At 40.6% G+C, this 25,584-nt stretch overlaps 1 protein-coding gene across 5 annotated transcripts in view; it reads right to left on the bottom strand.

Moving 5' to 3' along the window:
• Positions 1-25,584, bottom strand: part of LOC122811371 (tenascin-like) — a 641,082-nt gene that overhangs the window by 18,683 nt on the left and 596,815 nt on the right. For all 5 annotated transcript variants that reach the window (XM_044083172.1, XM_044083170.1, XM_044083171.1 and 2 more), the window contains 2 exons: positions 10,676-10,827; positions 7,236-7,332 (listed from right to left, as the gene is read on the bottom strand). In XM_044083172.1, coding sequence (XP_043939107.1) covers positions 7,236-7,332; positions 10,676-10,827 — 249 coding nt within the window. The remainder of the gene's footprint in view (positions 1-7,235; positions 7,333-10,675; positions 10,828-25,584) is intronic.

The raw sequence follows: 25,584 nt of genomic DNA, 5'->3' as shown, positions 1-25,584 counted from the left end.
TAGGGATTCTTGGCTAGGCTTAAAAAGACCCTTGTGGTTATTAGCCTAGTATATACCAATGAACCTATAAACCTATAAAACTATGTCTATTTGTCAATCCTGTATTTAACACAAGCCCACTCAAAGGATGGGATTTCTTATTGTGACTGTCCAAAGGAACAAAGCAAAGATTTGCAGCTGATTTATTTTAACAAAATGTAAAAAAATATGCTGGTAGTAGCAGACTGTTATTTAAGGAATACTGAGGCAGTCAACTTGCCTTCAATAATCTGTCAGCAAATCATATTTTGATCTGACAATATTCTCCAGCTGGGGAATTCCTATTGACTGTATCACTTGCAATGAGACTCAAGTCATACGTATGGGGTTTCAAAATTTTGCAAAAAGAGTATGTTTTGGTCCATAAAATGTCATTATATGCAAGCAAATGGTACTATTGAAAGTACAGTATACATGACCAAGAAAATCTTTAACCAGCCAGATCCACGCATGTCTCTGGTGTCCTACAGAGCAATAGCAAAGTGCAAATACAGTGAGTCTCATCCAACTAATTTTGGGCTGCCAGATTTGTATTACGATTCTGGTGCTTGAGAAAATGTTGCTGCCTGAGACTATTATATATAAGACTGTCAAATTAATTGACCGATGACAGATATTTTTATGACAAAAGACATTCTATTTGTTCCTGGTGTGACTTGAACCCAAGTGAGATTGTTTGCATCAAATTAGATGGAGATATTACTTGTCAATGTTAATGAATCTGAAGCGTGATCATATGTAATCCAAACTGATGATGAACGATGGACCATGGCTGTGGATCTACTCCATCCACAGCCATGACGGTCATACTTGTGAAGGTACAGGTGGAACAGCTTCATGGACATGCCTGCTGCATCTCAGGTGAGCATGAGAGAACATGGCTCATCCTAGCATGTGATTTAGTCTGTCATAATTATCATGCATATGGGACATGCACTCCCAGGGGTCATCTCAGTCACCTTACATCAGCCTGGCTATCTTTGAAATGGCTGAGGTGGTACTACCCTGTGCCTCCACAGCCACTGACACAGTAACTGACGGGGGAGGGTGGTACCCATATTTCCAATGAGTCCCAGTACCCAACCCCCTGCCTGCATGTACCACCACTCAATGGGGCTACTGTAGATTTTGATAAATGTCCTGTTGGGAGTATCACACTTCCCTGACTGAGAGTGTTTCCAGTAACCTGTCCTCCCTGTGTAATGTGTGTGTGTGTGTGTGTGTGTGTGTGTGTGTGTGTGTGTGTGTGTGTGTGTGTGTGTGTGTGTGTGTGTGTGTGTGTGTGTGTGTGTCTGTGTGTGTGTGTGTCCTGGGTGTTTGCAGGTACAGAGATTCTGTATGTGCTCTGTGGAGGGATGCAGTGGTCATATTCCCTGAGTCCAACACACACACACACACACACACACACACACACACACACACACACACACACACACACACACACACACACTGTACTCCATGACCATGCCAGTTCTTTCCCACCATCATCATCATAGCTTGAAGACCCTCTAACACTAGGTAGTGACAATTCAACCGTGGTGCTACCACACAGAGAATCACCTATCAACACAGCAAAGCACAATGCCCTGTGTAAGTATGAACCAGCACCAGAAGCATAAATGAACACCAGATGTAGCAGACCAGACAGTTAAATACCATACCTTGTGTAGATGGCCATACATGTTGCATCTCTGATGTTCCCTCATAACCCAAAGTGGAAAGATTCACTAACTTGTCCAGTGAGTAATGGAGCAAGGGGAAGTAAGACTACTATTATACAGGAAGACTGTTACATACCTGGGGCATCTCCAATGGATATTTGTTCATCCCAGTGAAGCTCTGTACAGTTATCTGGTTCCCTATTACAACCTCGTAGGTGCACTTACCCGAATACGTAAATGCAGACAGGTCTTCATTGAACCGCGAAAACAATGATCATCCTGAAGAGCGAAATCCGAAATGTCGAATCATCATGGTTGGCCCTTCTGCGGTATAGCTCCATAAGGTATATGTGTGATAGTTACGGACCTTAGGGTTAGGGTGCGGGTTAAATAAGTGCATAGATGGTAATGTATGTGAGATTTAGTGTAGGGTTAGAAGTAGGGCTTTGTTAAGTGTATGTGTGTGGATTATTTATTTTGTTTGGGTATAGCTTCTTAAGGTAAGTGTGCGATAGTTACGGACCTTAGGGTTAGGGTGCGGGTTAAGGTAAGTGCAAAAATGGTGGTATATGCAAGATTTAGTGTAGGGTTAGAAGTAGGGTTTAGTTTAGGGTTAGAAGTAGGGTTTTGGATAGTGTATGTATGTGGTTTATTTAGTTTGTTTGGGTAGGTTGCATGTAGCGGGTGGTGGGGTGGGACAACTATGATGGTTTGGGTTTTTGAATTTCACAGTTTAGGGCGTTCAGTGTGTTCGTGGTTCTCTGAATATGTGTCGGTGTTTATGTATTCGGAGACTAGAGCTTTTGGGCTTTCAATATAGACCACAGTTATCCAGCACCCCACTGTGGGAACTTATATATGTGTCACGGCATCTAACAGAGGCCAGAAACTCCCCCTTCTCTGTAAGAGGTGGCTCTACTGATGGCCCAGCTCACATCAACCACCCTTCTTGTCCTAGGTGAATGACTATTTTTTTCCGCAGCACAGGTAATATTGATGACTCACTGTTTTACCATTAAATACATATAGTCCTGGCCACTGACAGCATTAATGCCTGCTACAAGATTTTTCTAGGTGCAGTCTCAGTAGACTTGGTCAGCAGGATTCTGCCAAAAGAGCCAGCAGCTATAAGTTCATAGGTTCATAGGTAGGTACTAGGCTATCGGCCCAAGGGCCTATGTAAGCCTAGCCAACAAGGTTCCCTGGCTTACGCCACCCAAGAAAGTTATTTTCCTGTGTCATTGTTGAGCAGAGACACAGAAGTGATCCCCGGGGTGTATTTCCTATTTCCCATCCACTCATCAAGATTTTTCTTGAAGAGTGCTAATGAAGAACTTTGCTTGACATAGATGGGTAGCCTGTTCCAGAGTATGGGAAGTCTCTGGGACAGGAATCTATCCCGCCAGCATGTCCTGTTTATTGTGGTGACAAGGTTTAGGCCCCTGGAGCATGTAGCTCGCAGGAATTGGGATTTCTTTAGGTGTAGCATGTCCAACAGCTCTGGGTTTGACATAGCTTTATATGTTAGGTAGAGATCATCTCAGAGTAGGCGATATGCTATGGAGTAAAGCTGGAGTTTTTTGAGACGGTCAGTGTAGGACATTTTTTTGAGGCCAGTAATTCTCTTTGTGAGGTACTTCTGTGGCCTTTCCAGCTGCTGCAGATGTCTTGTGAGGTACATTCCAAAAGGGGCATTGTACTCTATAGTGGGTCTAATGAGTGTTGAGTAAAGGGGAACAATGACCTCTTTTTTCCTGGATGAGAACCCTTTTATGATGAGGTGTGCCACGCAGAAGGACTTCCTGACTACTCTGGCGATGTGACTATCAAAGGAGAGACTACTGTCCACCTGGGTACCAAGGTCTATTAAGTAGATTGCTACCTATGTGATAGTTCATGAGTACAGAGTTTTTACCAAAGGGGATGACACTGCACTTTTTGGCACTGAGCTTGAGGCCATGGCTCTGACACCAGGCATCTGTCTCAGCGAGGCCCTTTTGTAGGATGTCCACATCATTTAGGGGCTTGACTATGGCTCCTAGTTTGCAGTCATCTGCGAACTTTTTAGCCAGAGGACTTCTGTGTTAGCCTGTACTTCAGAGAAGTAGATACCAAACAGGAGAGGTCCCAGGACTGAACCCTGTGGTACTCCACTTGTCACTGGTTTGAGGTCAGATTTGGAGTCTGCAACTTTTACAGTGTGGGTCCTGTCAGTGAGCCAGTTGGCAACCCATCTTGTGACGTAGGGATTTATACCTAGTTTAGTGAGTTTAGCTATAATTCCAGAATGGGGGATGGTGTTGAAAGCCTTGGTGAGGTCAAGATAGGCTGTGTGAACTGCCTTACCCTCATCTACAGCTTTGGTGACTGCCTCACAGAAGTCGATCAAGTTCAGGAGGCATGATCTGCCTTTCACAAACCTGAACTGGGTGGGATCCAGAGTTTGGAGGTTACTAATGTTTTTGTTTATGAGTTCCATGATGATACGTTCCATGGCCTTGCAGACCAGGCTCGTCAGGCTAATAGGGCGATAGTTCCTGGGATCAGTGGTGGATCCCACTTTGTGGAGTGGGATAACTGTTGCTGTGCACCATTCAGTGAGCACAAAAGCTGATGCAAGGCTATTATTGAACAGGGTGCTTAGGTGGGGAGCCAGATCATTCTGAAATTTGTGTAAAACGCAGCCTGGGATGTTGTCCAGTCCCATAGATGCTGTGCTTTTGGCTTTAGAGAGTGCAGCTTTTACCTGCATAGTTGTGATTACAGGGACTCTGCATTCTTCCTGTATAGATATGGGCCCTTTAGGGGGTGAGGGGGGGGGGGGGTAAAGTTAACACTGAACCTATCTGCCAGGATGCTAGCAATATCATTTGGTTCTGTAATTTTCATGCCATTGTGCTGTAACTCAGAGCCATTCTGGGTGTTGCCATCGAGATTCTTGACATAGCTATAGAATGCTTTGTGGTTGTGCTTAGAATTAGTGGCAATTTTGTTTTCGTAGCAAGCTTTGGAGGATCTTATAAGGGATCTCAGCTTCTTACTGAGGCTGACCAGGGAGCCCCTCCACTCATGGGATTTTACTCTCTTTTGCAACAGTTTCTTCCTTCTGTTGTACAGTTTGCTTATAGCAGGGGACCACCAGATTGGCTTCCTTTTTTTTGGAGGATAGCGTCTTGGTTCTGTTTGGGATAGCACGATCAATGCACTTATGTAAGTGCTGATAGAGTGCATTTGTGTAGGATTCAGCAGTTGTAACTGTATTGTCCATCTGCATGGGTGTCATGAAGTTCACCACTTCTGTCTTAAGAAGCATGAAGTTGGCTTTCGAGAAATTTTTTACCATGGGTTTCTTAATGGGGGGTGGGGGCGGGATGTGGATATCAAGGGTGATTAGCTTATGGTCAGATCGGACCAACGAGGAGTTGAATTCAGGTGTGTAACACCGGTCACTCATGTTGGTAATGACTAGGTCTAAGATATTGTTGCCCCTGGTAGGGATGTGGATAAGTTGATCCAGGGCATTGGAGTTTATGAATTCCAGAAAGCGTTGAGCTAAGTAGTTGGTACATGAGTAGGTTTCCCAGTTAATGGTGGAGTAGTTGAAGTCACCCATTATTAGGGTGTTTGGTTGAACCCTAATATTTTCCAGTACATCAAGAAAAGAGGAGTGGGAATCCTGAGGCATGGTGGGGGATCTGTAGCAAACTACAATTTGGATTGCAGTTTTGCCCAGAGTTAGTTGCACTTGGATAACCTCTGATGCATTATGCTGAGCAACTAGTCTTAATGAATATGGACACACCTCCACCTTTGGTATTTCAGTCCAGGTTACATGGCCGAAAAGTGTGCTATGAGTTTTAGCCTGGTAGTGCAGGGGTGCTCTCTGGAGCCTTGAACCAGGTCTCAGTCACTGCACAGATATCAATGTTCTCCATTTTAAGTAGTGCCTCAAGTGAGTGCATTTTGAGATTTAGACTTCTAGCATTGAGTGGCATTACCCTCAGTTTTTGCTTGCCTGTTCCTGTTACAGTGGTCAATTTGTCATTTGAACCTTGCCTAAAAAAGGCAGTATAGGGGCGGCAAGAGCCTTAGCCAGTATCCGGAACTATGGATATGGTGGCTATAAAGTAGCACCTCATTCTCTGTTTCAGAGTACTTTTCCTTATGAGATGCTTTCTCTACAGAGTGAATTTTCTTGTTTTTTTTATCCTTCTTATGTTTCAGTCTTTAGGCATTGAAAGCAGTGGAATTAGTATGGTGGTCATGAGTTCACCAGGCAATCCCTTACCACACTGGCATCCACCTTATCCATATACCATGCTGAGGGTCTGTAGGATGGTGATATTTGACTATGCAGTTTACCTAATGTCAGACCCATAACAATGCTAACAAAATGATCTTCACACCCCAACAGCCTTAACATTTCAACTCACCAACATGACGTGTGTTTCCTCTCATTGTAAAAAACTCATGGCACATGTGCCACACTTAGAAGCTATAGTCCAGACAAATTATTTGACACAAACTGCCATTACAAGGCATGCCTGACTGGTTTCATTTGTTCTTTGAGTACTTGTTGTGTGTGTGTGTTTCCCATTAGGCTTAACAAACCTCCGGCACACCATTTTCCTTACCCGTGTACCTGCAGCCTAACGATCGCCCATCCATGTATTAACACATCCTTCCCACGTTCAACAAGTCTCCTAAAGGAAATAACCAAACTAATCTATCATGCAGTTAAGTAACACCACAGCTAACTGTGGCTATATTTCATAAATTAAAGCTGAAGAAGGGCTACTTACCTTATAGGAGCTGCGATACAACACCTTTTGGCACTTAGGTCATAGATTGTGCAGCTTTCCACCCTAAAGCTGTACGACTTCTTCCATAGCACAGTAATGCTCACTGCCTTCTCTCACACTTATATAGCAGAAATTCAGGTGGATAGATATGGTGATTATGCAAATGAGACCTCAACTAATTAGTCTCTCATAATCCCTCAATTTACATTAATTGGCTAGACTTTGCATTCAGTTGTGCATGATATCATATGCATTCCTAGGCACCTGCAGGCATCACTGTACATGTGCATTTCAGCTTATGGCTCTATGGGTATATGCAATGCCAAGTCTAACCGAATGGAAATAGAATCACTGCACTGTATGGATAAAAATGGATATTACTTCATGATTTGCTGCACATTACTTTTCGCTGTCTGGCAAGATTAACACTGCAGCTTCAGTTTAAATACATCATTACTGCCCTGAACCTGCTCCATGTTAGATAGATTTCATGGTTAAATGGAACATGTCAGCTGTTATAGCTCTCAGTATCTGACTTCTCTTCATTAATCATTAAAAACATTACAGTAGGGTGATACGTTAAAGTGTGTCTTTTATCAGTATGAAATACTCCATAATATGTTGAATATAATTTAACTATAAGAATTAGAAAAAAATGAATTTGGCTGTGCTTAAAAACCTTTGTATACTTGATAAACTGTTGAGAAGTAAAATATAATACTTTGCCACTTACCAAGCCAGAACTCTTCTCTGGGGTCCCCAAATCCTTCTGCATATTCTTTCCATCCTCTCCAAAAATCTGTTTTTCCATTCATCCGTCTTTGTAAAACCTGGTTGCCAAAGAAATAAATGGAGCCTGAATTAAACATATTGGCAACACAGCATATATTCTCCTGAAATAAACAGACTGGTTTGACACAATGATGAAAAGTGCAATATTCTCAACACCTGAGGTTTGATTTACATTTTTCGTATGAAAAGTAAGTTAAGAAAGGTCTTGGTGCCGACCACTGCTAAAATATCTCTTAGTTTACTGTAAAGTTTCAGTGTAGTCACAAGGAAACTTTTCCGACTCTGGACTTTCTTGCCTCATGCCACTTCTGAAACAAGTTTGGTAGATCTTATTAAAAACTGAAAATAAAATGAGTTAAGAGTTCTCTGGCAGTAACTCCTGTGATTTTTTTTTGTTGTTGTTGTTGAAGTCAGAACTGCTATCACCTTGAAAGCATTGATCCCATAATAAACTGCAGAAGACAGCTCAAGTTATCTGGAAGTTATGCACTTAGAAGTGTAATTACAAGTCACGTGAACCGATGAGTGGACACACAAAACTATGTTCCTGCACACTAGACCTTCCTACCACCCCATTCAGTATGTAAATTGACTTACCTTAGGCACAAAAAATGGGTCTTGACACTCAGTATCTCAGTTTACGAAAACTGTGGGATTACTTAACAATTCTAACTTTATCATTCCCAACTGCCTAAAGTGTAAATCAATGACATTTTTTTATTTAAATTGTTGCTTTTATTCTGCTTGATGCATAATTGCTGTTCTTATATTTTATGGACTTCTTGTATAATGCAGACCATCAACAATTTTGTTAAATATGAAAATTCTGCAACTATTTATTCTGTACTATCTTTCAGATTAATAATTTGCATGAATCATTTCTTTAATTTTTAGGCAAAAGTTCCCATGCTACATATAATTTTTGCTTCTGGCTATATGTTTAATTGAAAATGGAGCTTTTTCTCCTTCATTCCCCACTGTAAATGTGTTTTACAATTAACAATGTGCAGTTAATAAGCAGTATCATGTAGCTTGGTACAGATACAGTTCAAAAGAAGAGTGTAATTTCGGAAAAGGACACACTTATCCATCTCCTATCCATACCCACTTTATCCACTTAACGGTTGCCAGGAAGGAATAGTGCAAGACAAGAACAACCCATAACGAGGTCTGCAGAGCAGTCCATCAAGTTCATCACAAGGCTCACACATACACATACACACACACACACACACACACACACACACACACACACACACACACACACACACTCACACACACACACACACACACACCTAGGGACACTTTATTATCATCAACCCAATTTCCGGCATTTGTTTGAAATATAGAAGGAAATCAGATGCATTGGGGAAAATTACCACTACCCCCTGGAGAGGCCCCACAGCTGGGAATCAAAGCAGGGAATTAAGTGCTGAGAAGCAACTATGTTAAGCACTGTACTACCGCGCAAACCATAAGCAGTCTTCTGATATACCTGACCCAGAGAGATTACATAGGATTTATTGCCCTTCATGCAGCTAATTTTAGAAGTAACATTTGCAGATCTGTGAAAGAAGAATGTCCTTAAACCACAACCTATAGCCTGGCTTTTGCTTAATGTGAATATCATGTTTCAAAATTGCTATTGCTGTACACTAACTATCTTAATTTTTCTGCTGTTAATTACCGATTTCTGTACTGGCCATAATGATTATTTAAGAATTATGGGATGTAGTTTGTGACCTTTCTAGTCATGGTTTCTGTTCATTTGGACATTGACTTCTACAGCAAGGCTGGACTGATCATTCTAAGTTCAGAGAACAGACTTGATATGGGGAATTTCATAATTTACCTTGAGGCCAAGCTATCCTTGAAGAGGTGATAATAATTAAGGGGACACACAAGTAAAGTCTGCCTTCACAGGAGTGTATGGGATTGTTTTCCTCCACCTTCAGCACCATTGTTTGATTAGACTTTATTTGCTAGAATTTGTGTGTTCAGTTCATCCTTGCTTAGTTGATGATGGCAAGAGCATATTTCTAGTCTTTCTACTGTTTTCTTAAATACGTCCATCTTAAAACTGAAAGTACCTACAGCTGATGGACTTGATTACCGTATCCCCGTCTAGCATATGATATAAACTTTTACAAAGAACTTATCCTTTGTGTTTGCGGTGTCACTGGACTTAGCTTACTTATTAGAGACTCTGAACACATTAAATAAAAAATATTATCAAATGAAGGCACAGCATAGCTTGCATTCTTGTGTTAGTCTAGCTTTTACTTCTGCTATTGTAGTGAAGACGGTGCTATTCCTCTGCCCTGTCAGCTGACTCATGTCTTTCACATTGATTGGGCCTGAATGCTTAGAATCCTTAATATGATGACTCATTATTGGCAGTTACTCTATAGGCACACACTTGGCAGGTAGACTGACTAGAGGGTGGAGTTCATTAAATACAACAGAGGATGCTAACAATAACAAAAATATATAAATTTAAGAAAAATGAACATCATCGTACACCCGTCAAAGAGCATTTATAGGTAAAGAGCAAGTAAGAAGTACCTATCTCACTACAAATTCCATTAAAAATAAAATAGTGCTCTTATGGGAATCTAAATAACAATGACTGATACAGCTTAAGGTTCTTAGCAGAATTATAAACTTGTTTCATTTCTTTTGGATTAAACACCATAACAATGATGACATCATGTGGCATTATAAATACATTTCACACTGTACTTATCAGTGCTCATGCAGTGCCATTTGGTCAAGGATGCACTGAAAAGTAGAAGCAATTGTTCAGATGCAGTTCATTTAAAAGGAGATTAATCCATTGAAACCTAACTGACTAAGATAAATAGAGTGCAAGCCTTCTAATGAAAATGTTGAATACTGGGCGGGGGGGTGGGGGGGTTAAAGCCCCCACTCCTAACACGTAGAGGGTTTCACTGCTAACCAATATCATGCTTCTAAGTTCACCACCTCCCTGGGATAAGTTATTAATCTTTTGTTGAAATCCCATTCAGTCCTAGTCTCAAGCAAACGGGATGTGATGGATTCATCCTTAGGTATCCAAATAAATAGCAAATAATCATATAGGGTTACATGGCCAAAGGTTACTTCTGAGTAGAGTAAGTCAGGCCAGAAAGGTCTCCTGTTATAAATATTTTTTCTCAGTTGTTAAAATAAAGTAAAACAGATGAGACGTTTTTGTGGCTATATTATGGGAATATGGAAATGCATAACTGTAATCTGTTGTTGCTTCCATTCTTTGTTGATACCTCATGTCACAACAAATACCATTACAAAATAATCACATGCACTGTATCACATGATTGCAGAAAACACATACGCCTCCTGATGCCTAATGTAACTTACAAGCCAGCCTCCTCCATCAGTCTCCATATCGCAGTATACTTGGAATGGCTTTGTCCTGTCTCCGTTCATATAGACTGTTGTTAAGCCTGACTCAGTTAGTCCATTCAACATTTCTTGTGAGCAGTCCTTGGGAAAAGGGTATCTAACACGCACTGCAGATGGAAAGTACAAATGCAATTATAGGCAAGTATTTAATGTTAATACCAATGGTAATAATAATAACAATAATAATAATAATAATAATAATAATAATAACAATAATAATAATATAATAATAATAACAATGAGAGGAAACAGTATGAACAAGAATGTTAATGACATTAAGCATCTTTGAAAGGACCTCCTCTTTCCTGCAAACCAGGTATTTATTGGACTTTAAAGTGTGCCCTTTGCTTTGTTTTTAACAGACAGTGCTGTCTGCAATCACCTGCATTGTCTAAAAGTCAAGAAGTTACTCAGTTTTGATATTGTACCACAACTTTTGGAGAAATAATAAAAATAGTCCACTAGCATAAAAATATTTTGTTTACTCATTGAGCAGCACAGATTAGGCATATAGTTTCTGCTTTATAGAAGAAAAACAATAAACAGCAACAATAGTTCTCTCTGCAGAGGGACAGAAGCTTCACATTATATAGTTAAATTAATCCAGCTCTGAAGTTACCACATCTCTTAAATCAGGGAACAGTGCCATTGACAAAAAAGCAATTCCACAAGACTAGCTTGATGAGTCATTATTTGTTGAATTTTAGTGAGCAACATGAATCTTCTATTTTTATTTATTCTATGATTACTTCATCACATGGAGATGACAGAAGCAAATGTCATTACAACTTAATGATTAGAAAAAACTTACATTGTATAATGTCACATCTCTGTAACTCATGTGAGTTTCATAATGCCACTGAGCACAAATACTGAATTATAAAGCTCTTTGTGACTGAGACACGGCTTATTATACTGTGATGAAAATCTAAGGCAAAAAAGGTTTTCAGGAAGTGGGGAATGGGTTCACAAATTAATTTCTCCAAATGCGTAGATTTTTTAAATACCTTGATAGGAATAAGTCAGTGACATAGGTAGCTCAGGAGCATGTACCAGCAGCAAAATGAGGGCATCATGTGGCCCCACAGTGACATAGGTAGCTCAGGAGGATGTACCAGCAGCAAAATGAGGGCATCATGTGGCCCCACAGTGACATAGGTAGCTCAGGAGCATGTACCAGCAGCAAAAGGAGGGCATCATGTGGCCCCACAGTGACTCAGGTAGCTCAGGAGCATGTAGCAGCAGCAGAAGGAGGGCATCATGTGGCCCCGCAGTGACATAGGTAGCTCATTCTCTTGCTCACGGAGTGGGTTGGGTTATATAAATATCCTCATTGTCAGGATATTGGGGAGAGCACAAGCAACCCACATGGCTCCCTTTATGATGGACTGTACAGATGGTCCTTACTCCATACAGTAATGTGGTGACTTTCTAATGTGGAGGACTGAATGGGGAGAATTTAACATGGGGATGGTTGATGGTTGACAGACATGATAGCAAAAAAAAAAAAAAACGGAATGCCCTAGTTTTGCCATTTCTGACAAGGCTTTTGATATTTGATACCTCCTTCATTTTAGCTGCTACACACTTCTGTGCTCAGCTTGGTTTATATGCATAATTAAAGTTCATAGAGTCAGTATTGCTTCAGTCGTTAGAAAAAACAAAAGAAAAACAGACTCTGATGAAATCTGATGGATCTGAATGAAAGCGCTTAGTAGTGTATACAAATTGTTTTATTTGTTTTGTATTTTTAGTCATGAGTGTGACATTATTATTAAAAATATTTAAAGCATCAAAAAGATTTAGTGGATCCAGTCTATTATGAGTCAACCTCTATTTGTCTTTTGTTTTTTTATGTTGTGTGGATTCAATTAATTGCTTTAGTCTTTTATGTTATTCAAGGATGCTCTTCTTAGCATCCACAGTTCCCCCGATGTGCCTCTTTCTACAATTCATACTGGTCTAAATGTATTGGTAATGCATCTAAGTATGACTTTAAATTCTTTCTTCTTAGTCATGTCGCTCCTACTGCTATTGGAACTGTCTGGGTATATTTCTTCCACATTTGTCTCATTTCTGCTTGAAATTATGGGCAATGAGGTATTTTTTGTGTATCTTTTGTCTTGGGTCAGTTATGTGTAATCCTAATAAATTCTAATTGTTGCGACTGTGAAATCATGTTGTAAGCTCCGCCAGAGATTCCCTTGACTGTCCTTCCATATCTTTGTTAAACTGGAAACCAGAGACTCTTCTGAGTATGATGGGGTAAAACTGAAACTGACACTGATAGCAATAATACAGTAACTTCACTAAACAGTATTGCATGGAGGGAGAAAGAAACTGAAAGAAATGCAAAGGAAAGCTGTGAAGGCATTGTCAAGTTGCATGTTTATAGAAAAGAGAATGTGTGATCAAACAAAAACGTTCAGGTGATATCTTAACAAATGGTGGTGTTAGCAGAGCAAGTTATAAGGCTGAGTGTGCAATGGGGATGTTGTTGTGTACCACCCCACCTCCTTGGCATCTCAGCCATGTTCACCACCCACGTTCTCTTGGACACACCTCATTCCAAAGACATCACCAGCCTCCACCAGGGAACACCACAGGAGATGCCCCATGTTATCAGCATCCCCCTAGGATAGACACACCCATCCTTCCTTGCCACACTGTCAGTCATTTGAGCAGCTAATCAAACGTGCATCACCTGGACTATAGTCAGGGGTTTATCCCAACATGGCTAACACCTGTAGAAAAGTTATGCTTTTAAGTTTTATTTGGATATGAGAATAAGAATAATGCATTAGAATATTTAGTATGAAAGAGGTATATGGGGGCATAAATCTATGGGAAATTGCTAGCACAATTAGGGGTCCTTATCAGAAGTATACAACCCAATAGTGTGAGCCCCACTTTTTCAAACAAAAAGATGTGACATCTGAAACTTACTGTTATCCCCTTCAAAAGGCTCCCTGTTGAAATGGTGGCACATGAGATACTGAGAACAGATATGACAAAAAAAGATTGAAAATGCAGGAGAAGAAGAAATCTCAAACATCTCTCTTCTCCTTTAAACTTTTTTATTGCAGAGGCAAGCCTACCTGCACCCTCTGATGTGGAGGGCAAGCCCCACTCACCCCCTTGAACTTACATATACTAACTTTGAGATCACCATACCTCAGAGAAAGTGAATATTCATATCTCAAACTTAGTATATGTAAATCCATTTTTTGGCCATTCAGTCTCTGCATTACAAGACTCTCTTTAGCGGGTTCTAATAATTCAAATATAGTGACTCATTATAGCTAATGAAAGAGAATTCTTCCATAGGAATGGATGTCAGTAATCTGATTGGTTTGCAACATGGGTGCGAGTTCAATGGCAGCTGGTGACTTCAAATTAAAGGGGGACTGCAGGAGACAGCTGAATGGGAGGGGCCAATGGGAAGGGGTGTGGCCAAACAGGAAGAGGAGGAGCTATGCTCAAAACCACAACAACTGGAACTTTAATTAAATACGCTGCCCTGGGTGCCAAACCATCATTACGAAAGTCCAATCAAGACAAAATGAAGTGTAGAAGAAAAAAATATTTCAATGCATTGGCTACATGACAACTTACTTAATATCTAGATGGAAACACAAAGGTTGTGATGTATGAAAAAATAAATTACTTTTTAAATACATTACTGGAATGCCAGTCAGAATCAAGTATAAAAAAAAACAAGCAGCACTCAACTCAAATCACTTCAGCTTTATAAAATTACCAACATGCTGATAGTAGCAAACTCTGTGTGATACCCCCACTTGTAAAAATGTTTCTTATCCAAAAAAGACCTGCTGCCTGACAACAACTATCTACTTTTTTCATGGGGGAGACATGATCAATGTAAAAAATGAACAGCAAACAAGAAACAAGCTCAAGATAAACTGCTTAAAGGATTACTGCACAAGTTATGGACCACACATGATAGATTGGCATTCTGTTTAGTTTACGGGTAAAGCCTGCAAAGATGACTGCAAGTCTCTAACAAATGTAATGAGCTTCTGAAAATACTGTAATCCTGTCCTTTATTACAAATACTGTCATATGCATTTCAATACCTAAGGCTTATACGATATCTAGTTATATAAATATTTTATGCATGGCAACAATGAAGAGGCTTTCAATGTTGATAATTCTTTAACAGTATGGTTATTAAAGCTTACTTGCATCTTAAAATCTCCAACAAGCTTAACTGATGGTCATTAAAGCATTGCTACTTAAAAACAGAACAACAGGGCACTGCAACAGCATGCATTTTCTGAATAATAATAAGCATAAATCAACAGTATAAAAATATGACAGAAAACTAGAACATTCTGCAAAATGAAGGACAGATGAAAAGCCACGGTCATATTTGTGGTTTACCTTGGATGGGGGAATACTCTGCACACTTACACTGCATAACTGCTCCTTGCCTTCCTTGGACACATCCAGAGCCACTACAATGGAAGGTGGGGTGCAACAAGTATATCACAATTTGAAATGTCTCTGGCTGACAGTGATGGCTCTGACACTCATACCTCACAGCAAGAAATCTGGACAAAGCCATACATAGAAGTGGGACACAGGCTCAAAAATAAGGACACTTTTTAAATATTGCTCTTATAAACTTAGAAAGTAGTAGGTCTTGCATCAGTATGAATTTTCTGAAGGGTATGAATTCTGAAACTCAAATGTCTGCCATTATTTTCTAACTTCAATCTTTAATGATTTGCCACTAATTTGCCTGAAAATTGCAATTTTATGAAAAACAGACTAAAAATGTGATGCAAAAATTTAAAATTGCCACACAATACAGCTGGGAACCTGTCAAAGAAGGGACACCTTTTTAATATTAGTACTGTTAACTTGAGCAGTTGACAAAATAAGAGCATCTACATGCATTTCTGAAATAAAAGTAATCTATAACTCTGATCATTACAGCTATTTATAATTGTAAACCCGCCACGTTTTCTTCCAAAATTGCCATTTTGCAGAGGGATTATTATGAGGAAAGCAACATTTTGAGCCAAAATTGGGGACAGTTGAGAGGTTTGGATATTCCTAATTCTATAAAGCAATTTATTTGCACGTACCTCTCAACCTCTTAATGCAAGAAATCTGGACAACAACAGTACTAAAAATTGCTCTTGTATAAACTTAAGACAGTTAATAGAATAACAGGTCTTGCTTTAGCATGCATTTTTCTGAAGGTTATGATGTCTGAAACTCAATGTCTGTCATTATTTAGTGACTTAATTCCTAAATGATTTGCCAAAAAAACCACAAATTTTATGAGGAACAAACCAAAAATAAGAAACAAAAATCTATTAATTCTGCAAAAATCTGGACAGTTGAGAGGTATAGTTCAGCTGGGGTCGTCTTTGTGTTTGCTGCCCTTCCCCCCTCACAAAACCATGGCCGAATGGAGCCTCCCCCCTGCAGCCATTCCAATGTCCCATTCCTTGGTTATTTCGCCCCATTTACCATAAACACTGTAATGTGCATACTGCTTTACTTCTGCAATGATTTGGATTTCATTTGAAAGTTTTATTTTGCATTTTACAGCACAAACTTTAATAGATATCTGCTAAACAAAGCAATGCAGTCTCACAATGAAAATAGACTTAGCATTAAACCTTCTCTGCCCTTGAAACTCACATTCATTGAAACAGCATTGAAACCCACATTCAAAGAAAATACATTTTGCCAGTGGCAGATAAATATTAACTTTGGGCTGTTTTCAAATCATAGGCCCCCTTGAACACGAAACATACACGTGCTCTTTGATACACTTTCCTGACTGTATTAAATTATATTCCTTGTACAATACAGTACAGTTGTTAGAGGGCATTTTAAATTTATTGTTTTGAACATTTTTCCAGTAAACAATGAAACAAAATGCATGCACCATTAATGACAAAACTGCCCAATCCAGAACATTTCCATCATAAAAAAGTCTACTCAAACTTCTACAGTCCACCAGTATCAGTAAATATGCACACTCTGAAGAAGTAAAAGTCATCTAAATAATTCCACATTAAAGAAATCTGTAACTAATGAAGAGGTTGCTGCTAGCAAACAACTTTATACGTCATTGTTTCGTCTACAAATAAAGTGCCTGTTGCCCTTGAGGAATAAAGTGCCGATGTTGCATTAAAAAAATGATACGCTAGTAATATCGCAATAGGGAATGGATGGCAAACTGATAACAGGTTCATAGTTACTAGGTATCTTCGCCAAAACAGACTGCAGCATCCACCCCCTTTACAACACAGTACAGTATCAACAATGCATCTACTTACTGTGGGAGTAGAACCCACAGCCTTCTGCATCAAAAGCAAGTATACTACCTGTTGTGCTATTAACAACACAGGCAGACTCAGCATAAGCAGCACTAAACTTTTGTTCCTCTGCAGCTCTCAGCTCTTTGTAAAATTTACTCGACACTCAGCTGTATCGGCTCCTTATAAAATCTACTCGACAACTAGCTGTATCTCTGAACTTTGCAGCACAAGAAATCTGGGAAAAGCCAACATTTATGGGAGGGGGGGGGAAACACCCCAAAACCAGGGACACATTCTAAACATTGCTTGTATAATGTTGGAAAGTTGCTAGAATAAAATGCTGTGTTACCACCATACATTTCACTGCCACGTCTTGAACCCAGGGGACCCTGTGCAAAACAGTCAGAGCAACATACCACTATGCCAAATCATCTGTTTTGTGAAAGAGAGGAAAACTGAAACTTAAATGGCTACCATTTAGTGAATTCATTTCTCACCATAGCTGTCAACCTCTTAGCACAAAACACCTGAACAAAGCCAATAATGGGGGAATACAGCCCCCAAACATATTCAGTGAATTCAGTTCTCACCTATAGTTTTCAACCTTAGTACAAAAAACCTGGATGAAGCCAATAATGGGGGACTACAGTCCCAAAAATAAGAACCAATTTCAAATATCCATATTATAAACTTAGAAAATTGCTAGAATAAAAGATGTTGTGTTACCATGTACTTTCTGAAGAATATGAAGTCTGAAATGCAAATGCCTGTTATTTCTATTTAACATTTGTTAACCAGGAAAGTCTGACTTGGAACAAAAGCCAAGTTTCAGCAGAGCAGGGAGAAGCACTCCAGACGCATGTTCTTTGTAAGATGGGAGGACATGCAGACTCCACATTGAAGGCACCCCAGCCAAGAATTAAACCAGAGAACCAATAGCTGTCAGGCAACAATGCTACCAGTACACCATAGCACTACTGACTTTGCAAGGAAAAACAAACACACAGAAACCACAGATTTTATGAGGAACGGAACAAATATGAGGCAAACATCTGCAAATTTTAGTGGTGGGTAGGGAATTCAGGCCCTTGCCACCTGCACCCAAGGTACAGGGTTCAAGCCGGAGTATTCTCTACCCACCACCATGTGTTCTCTCTGGCCACCAGTATATAGCAACTGGGGCATTTCACACACACACACACACACACACACACACACACACACACACACACACACACACACACACACACACACACACATACACACAGTAGCTGAAGCACCCTGGTAGGTGATCCAGTCTTCCGTTCCATACACTGCTGCAATAATCCAGTCGTTACCCCTGAAAGCAAGCAAGCTCCTTTGTAGTCCCATGCAAGCTAACAGCTGTTTTCCAAAGCAAGCTCCCCTGTAGTCTTCTCTTCAGCCCCATGCATGCTAACAGCTGGTTTCTGGTTTGACTTGGCTCCATGAGAATAGGCTGGAAGCTCCAGCCTGCAGATGATGCAGGCCAGTTTCCTTCTCGTCTGTGCAGTTATCACTGCACAGACTTCTGTGCTGGCAGGGTGGAGATGCCTTTCTCCTCTATCTGGACTGCCTAACACAGCAATCTGGAGTTCTGTGAGTACCAGGAACTCCAAGCACGCATGTGTGGAATTTCGTGACTTGTGATTTTTTTTTATTTTCTTCTTTCTTTTGTAGGTGGGGGATTTTCTTCTTTCTTTTGTAGGGGATTTTCTTCTTTCTTTTGTACAGGTAGGGGGGCTGCACTTCTGCAGTCCTATAGCACGAGCCACCCCTGGAGTTGTTTATTTATTTATTTATTTATTTTTGTGGGGTTTAGAACAATGAATGTGAGTTGTTCCTTGGTCATGTCTAGTACCAGGAAGTAAGTGGTTGAAATGATTTAGTTCCCTAATTATATAGTTGTAGCCAATTAGCTAAAATGTAATTTAACATTCATCAATAGAATCTGATAATGATTTGATTAACTGATTCTGTGTTTAATTTGGACATATTTATTATTGCATGTAGTCTTACAGGAAATGACTTGTTTTAAGAATAAAACTGTAGTTGTAGAAACCTGTCCCTCCTGTCATATATATTACTATTATGCCGACTTGTTTTATCTATTCCCCAGATTCACCAATCTTCCATGCAGGACTAGCTTAGTCCTGCATGGAAGCACCAATTTAGGAGCAGGATGGCAGCACGCCATGCACATCAATGAAGGCGATCTGCCCGAGCTCCTAGGCTTACACGGAGCATGTAGGAATGCAGGGGGCGTGTCTGAGAACAGAGTTCTCAGAATAAACATGCCCCTGCCATGTAGAACAGCAGAAAGTGGGACAAAATGAGCAAGATCACTCATAGGTGTCTGCAGATCCCCACCAACAGTTCCCCATGTGTACACCAGCAACAGTACAGAAAAAGTAAATGAAGAAACACTTTTATCTTTTTTTAAATCCGATTAAAGCTAACTGTAGGTGCGCAGGTGTGCCCATCGCTTAGCTACGGCGAAAGCAGCTTAAAAGGCTGAAGAGGATAACAAGGAAGATACATACAAATAAAGCAGCATAGCAATAGTGTAGTGGGCAGAGCATTCGCCTAATGAGCAGGCATTCCCGGTTCGAGTCCCACTGCAGCACAGTCTATTTTACATGGCAAAGCACGTTTTAACCAATATTTTTGTCGCAAAACCCACTAAATAACACATATTTATGAGCTAGAGTACTGCAGGAAATGCACATGTGAAGTATTAGTGTCATAATGAATAAGGCACTAGTAAGCAGTTCTAAGCACAACTAAGCAGTAGTAAGCATATGTAAGCACTAGTAAGTGTGTTTGAGTGCATTTGCATGGGGATAAGCACTGCCTACACAGATTAAGCAATTTGGAAGGTTACTGAGTATAAGAAACTGTAACCGGAAGTTAGCAGTGCTTAGCTCTGTGCAAACACACGCACACCCACTTACAACTACGTTAAAGTACCTTAATCACTCTGTATCCAAAGTCCCGTGTTCTGTCCAGCAACAAAATAAACAGCCTCTGCAAGGCTAGAACCCAGGACCCTGTAGACTACAGTCACAGTAGTTAACCACTAAGCCATCACAGCAGTACATAAGATTTAGGTTTCAACAAACAAATCCTCACCATAGGAAAATTAACTCAATCTGCCCAGTGGTATGCCCTTTAAGCAATGCCAATATTAGATAAGCAGATGTGCCCATAGCTTAGCCTTTTCAAAACCATCCAATCACAGGAAAGTGTGGGAAATTGGGCATATTTAAACCCCACAGGTGCCAATAATTCCCATAACTGGTTGCAGCTCCCTACTGTAGAAAGAATGGCTGGAGTTGGGGAAGGCACTCAGTTTAGAGTGCAGCGCTGGGGCACCCAGGAGTTCAGATTCATGGTATGGCTCCTGGAAAAACACCATGAGGAGAGACTACTGCAGGGCCAGTACCAGGGCTCACAGTATAAAGCGGAGGCCAGGGACAGTCCCATCCATGACCTCACCAGTGCCACTGGTATCCCTCGGACTGTTGAGCAAGTCAGGTATCACCATGCTGACCTGAAGCAGCAGAAGGGTGATCTCTTGGACCAGGGGATCCAAAAATCCAGGCAGATGGCTGATACACCAGCACTAAGTACTCATTCTGCTAGGTAGATAATGCTTGCCTAGCTTGTGTTTACTATGGGTCAGTAATGGCTAAATATCACTGTATTTCTCCGACAGCTGCAGATGAGGGGGCTGCGAATCAGCAAGCCCATGCTGCTAGGCTGCAAAGGCTGCGTCGCGAGGCTGGTTAGTAATATTCTTGCATGTACTGCCATAACAAATATATATAACAGAACTAGAAAGTGTTGTACCAGTATAAAAATGTATTGTGTATGGGATGTACTGAATAAACCGGACAATATGGCAGGAAGACATATAGGTTGCATGGAAAAAAGGTGTAATATCTAGCGATTAAAAGTATAACCCCTGGAGTGCTTGTGTACATTCTGCTTTCATATGTTGTTGTAGTGTTGAATTCTATAAATAGTACTGTTGTATTAAGCAGTGTTACCCACACTGTTGAATGCAGTTAAAATGTGTAGGATGTTCAGTACAACAATGTTGGAAGTCCCAAGAGGTCAGTCATATAGAACAACTGGGGGAGACTTAGACAGAAACCATTGGGATGCTTTACACCAATTCCCTGATAGCACAGTGTACTGTGATGTCAACTGTAATATTTCTGTCACACACAGCAGGGGTTTGAATCCCAGGAGTGGTAGTAAGTTGTATGCATAGTCATGCCCCACAACTGTACAGAGTTTGCGAGAATGTTTCAGATAGAAAGCTGTATGCATAATTAGCCCCAACTGTACAGACTTTGCTAGAATGTTCAGATAGTATGCTCTAACCATTATCATAACCATCAACTCCACAGATTGTGGCAGAATGTTCAGGTAGTAAGCTCTATGCATAGTCATACCCCTCAACTATTCTGATCTGTCCAGCATGTCCAGATAACGGGCCCATATCTGCTGCTCGGTAAACTGTTCCCATGACAAATAAGTGTGATGATCCAAGAAATGTAGGCAGCTTATACTGACATATAATGGACAGTCAGACCTGAACATAAAAAGAGAATATATATGGAAACAAACCTGTCATTGTAGCATCTCACCCAAAGTGTATGACAGCTATTCCAAAATATGTCACATTAACACCTGCATCCTGTCAAGCCTTGACCAGAGTGTGTGCAATAACGGACTGTTAGGTACGTGTATAACATCAACATGGCATCTGGGAGTATCTGTAGAATTTGTCAGGTAGTGTTAACAAAGATTTGCCCCACAGCTATAACAAGTAAGAGGTGTAGACTGTAGTTACAACACGGTTCACTCATATACTTGTCTACAAGCATGGCATCTGGGAATATGTGTAGAATTTGCCAGGTAGTGTTAATGATTTTCCCAACAGCTATAACAGGTAAGAGGTATAGACTATACGTAAGACACAGTCCATGTATATACTAATCTACAAACATACCACTGTACAAGCTAAGGCCATTGGGTAGTGTAATAATACATGTAAGGGACAGATCACTGCAGTGACTACGAAATTTGTGAAAACTTACAGGGATATATTATTTGTTAATTGACCTCTCTCTCTCATCCCCACCATATGTGCAACAATAACCCAATTACGCACCTCAATGGGTACGTGTACTCTCCATACTTTTGTTGGGACATATGTCCTATTGGTTTACAATTATTCACATTTGGTTCTATGCATGTGCCATGTTAAAATACCCCCATACTGGTGGCCTGTTGCCATCAATGAAACCTGCATGCTGTTGTAATGGCCACTGTTGTTCCATATATGCATGTGTTCTGCTTGCTCTGCAAATGTTGTAAATCTGGTGTTTTTCGTTAATGGGAATATCTATGCATGCTGTTATAACTAAACCTGAATGCTGTTGACTATTACTAACACATATCATTCTTAAAACTGCAACACCATAGCTCGTATGGGAAGGCCAGTCCTAGCGGACCCACCTGTCCCACTTCACCTGTCCATGGCACTGGGCACCAGCACGTCTAGGGCCAGCCTGAGACCTCCTCCTCCACTGACCCTGCACCACCTTTGGGTGGAACCACCATAGGAGAAGGGTCTCAGCCCCCCCTGGGAGTGGGGATGGAGAGGTACCTGTTACCTGCCTTCAGGTTCAGGCTGTGGTGCATAGGGAGCTCAACAGGGAGTTTAGAGACTGGCTATACCAGCTTGAGGGCTGCATGGTGCAATTAGAGGGTGAGCCTGCCCCTCCTACCTAGCCCTCTGCACAGCCACCCTTGGGGCTGTGAAGATGCAGCGGTGACTGCCCATGGGTAGGGACCTCAGTCCTACTGTTTCCATTTGGGGGCTCATGGGCTTGTGACTTCCAAACACCACTCCCTGTCCAAGGTATTTACCCCCACATGTGTCATATACCACCCCTGTATGCAACTTGTTTGTCTTGTCTGTTAACCTACCCAACCTACCTCCCCAAATATACCTACTACCCCTCCCCAACATCCCACTCTCACCTGAAAAAAGGGCAATCTATTTCCACAAAAATAGTTTGCCTCATACGTAGCTGTCCATTTCGGACATGTATCCACTGGACACATGTAATCTGGTCTAATTGGCATCACAATGAATTATTGTTGTCCTCACCCCCTCCCAAATGTTTGAGTGTCAAATTCAGTGTATATGCACAGCTGTTGCTGTAGAAGAAATGGGCAGCTATGGACCTTCCCTACACCCTTCCTGCACATCCCTGGCTATTTTCCCTATTGTCTTTCCCTCTTTGTGCCCCCTTTTTACCACTTTCCTATCAACCCCTTTTTCTTTTCTTTGAAAGAAATTAGCGTGGGGGTAAGTGGGAATAAACACTTTTAAGCAGCAGTGAGGGGGGTTAAGCCTGTTTACATGGGGGTAAGCTATGACTGCACAGGTTAAGCGATATAGAAGCTGAGTATAAGAAACTGCAACCGGACATTAGCAGTGTTTACCTCTGCGCAAACCCACTTACAACTGCTTAAGTGCCCTAATCACACTGTATCCAATGGCCGTGTTCTGCCCAGCAACAAAATAAACAGCCTCTGCAAGGTTCAAACCCAGGACCCTGCACACCACAGACAAAGTGATTTACTACTAAGCCATGACAGATATACATAAATCTGATGTTTTCAGAAACATATCATCCAGCCCAGTCATACTAATGTACAGAGAATGTAACCAACATCTAGATGTATCTGTGTGTGTAAATATAATAATATCTAAACAGATACAACATATCTATATATGTATATATATATATATATATATATATATATATATATTTAGAAATATATACATATATATAAATATATACGAACATATATACATGCAAATGCCTAAATCGACACATATATGTCTACTCCTATATGTCGACATATGCACAGCAAGGTATATATATATATATATATATATATATATATATATATATATGTACGCAAGTATATAGCTATGTAGGTTTATACATAGTCATACATATGTAAGCTGATATATATATCTATATAGGTATATGTGGCCATACATCTGTAGATAGCAATGATAGATTAACAAAAACAAATATGTCCACATGCACCATTAATGGGGTTGAGAGGCCCCAAACAATATACGTCTTGTGTGAATAGGTATACCCCACCAAGTCAAACATGTCTGCCCTGCAATACACTACCAGTTGTTGCAGATCCCATAACCAGGACCTGACATGACATGGGCACAAGATGTTAACAGTACTACATCCCACCTGTATGATGTCAGGCTGGTATTGGTAACATATCATGCAGTACAGTCTGGCTCCCATACATGCAGATACAGATATATATATATATATATATATATATATATATATATATATATATATATATATATACATACATATACATATATATATAGATACACATGTGACTGCACATTCACATGCAGAGATATGTACAGTAAGATACATATGTAGGAGGTGCACAAAATATGGAACAGCCACAATGCCTACAGTTCACACCTGAACAACTGGACACTGTATGGGCCACCCATACAAATGACAATCATTGCCTGCAACATATACCCACAGAGAGGTCACAGGAAAAAACACCACACACAGGTTTGCAGGAATGGAAAACCTTTATTTGTGTACTGTTACAGTTCTTTATGCTATTGCTACTCTAATTGGGATTGTCTTCACAGATATGGTGTGTGTGGGGGGTCACATCTGCTTTCCACATGTGTGCCATTGGCTACTGACAGACATTCTAAGGACATCATAGTAAAGTACCACTGCTAGCATGTACTGCCCCTGTTGACTGTAGCAGAGATATTGGCCAATATGTGTGGACATTCTGACACACTCTGTACAGTCCAGAGGTATACACAGAACCCCTTAGTGCAAAACATGTGTACCATGCCTGACAACATGGATGTTAACAGCCATGTAGATGGGTATAACACATAACTGGTATACATATGCTACCATAGGTTGTGCATTCACACACACACCTGTCTGGCCTGACATGTACTACCCGCTGGTACAGGGGTGCCATGGCCACATACTACCCACTAGATATTGACATACATCTGTACAGCATCCCACTGCTCTGTCTGATATACATGACTGTTAAAGGAGGCCCGGCAGCAGTACATCTGGCAAGTATCTGCACATGACATCTCACTGGGTAAGTACATTAAGCTGCTAGGCATGTAACAATGCACTGTGCAGGCTACAGTAAGACTGGCTTAACACAGGCCTACATCTCCTATGGGGGAATGCGCATGTACCTGCATATATAGCAAGCTGTAACAGGCATGTCACAGCACAGGGTAAGATACACCTGTGTGAAAGTGCATAACCACAACAAATGAGAACAGAGTCACAGCCACATATGGCAAGCAAGCATAATATTACAGTCTATAGAATATCTGTTCAACACCATCCTCATATGTGCCACTCACACACTAAACCTACATATACTGGGCTGCTACACAGT

The sequence above is a fragment of the Protopterus annectens genome, chromosome 9.part0 (assembly GCF_019279795.1).
Source record: "Protopterus annectens isolate FY-2018-M chromosome 9.part0, PAN1.0, whole genome shotgun sequence".
NCBI lineage: Eukaryota > Metazoa > Chordata > Ceratodontiformes > Protopteridae > Protopterus > Protopterus annectens.
The sequence above is the reverse complement of the archived record's forward strand: the minus strand, read 5'-3'. Positions and strand labels throughout refer to the sequence as shown.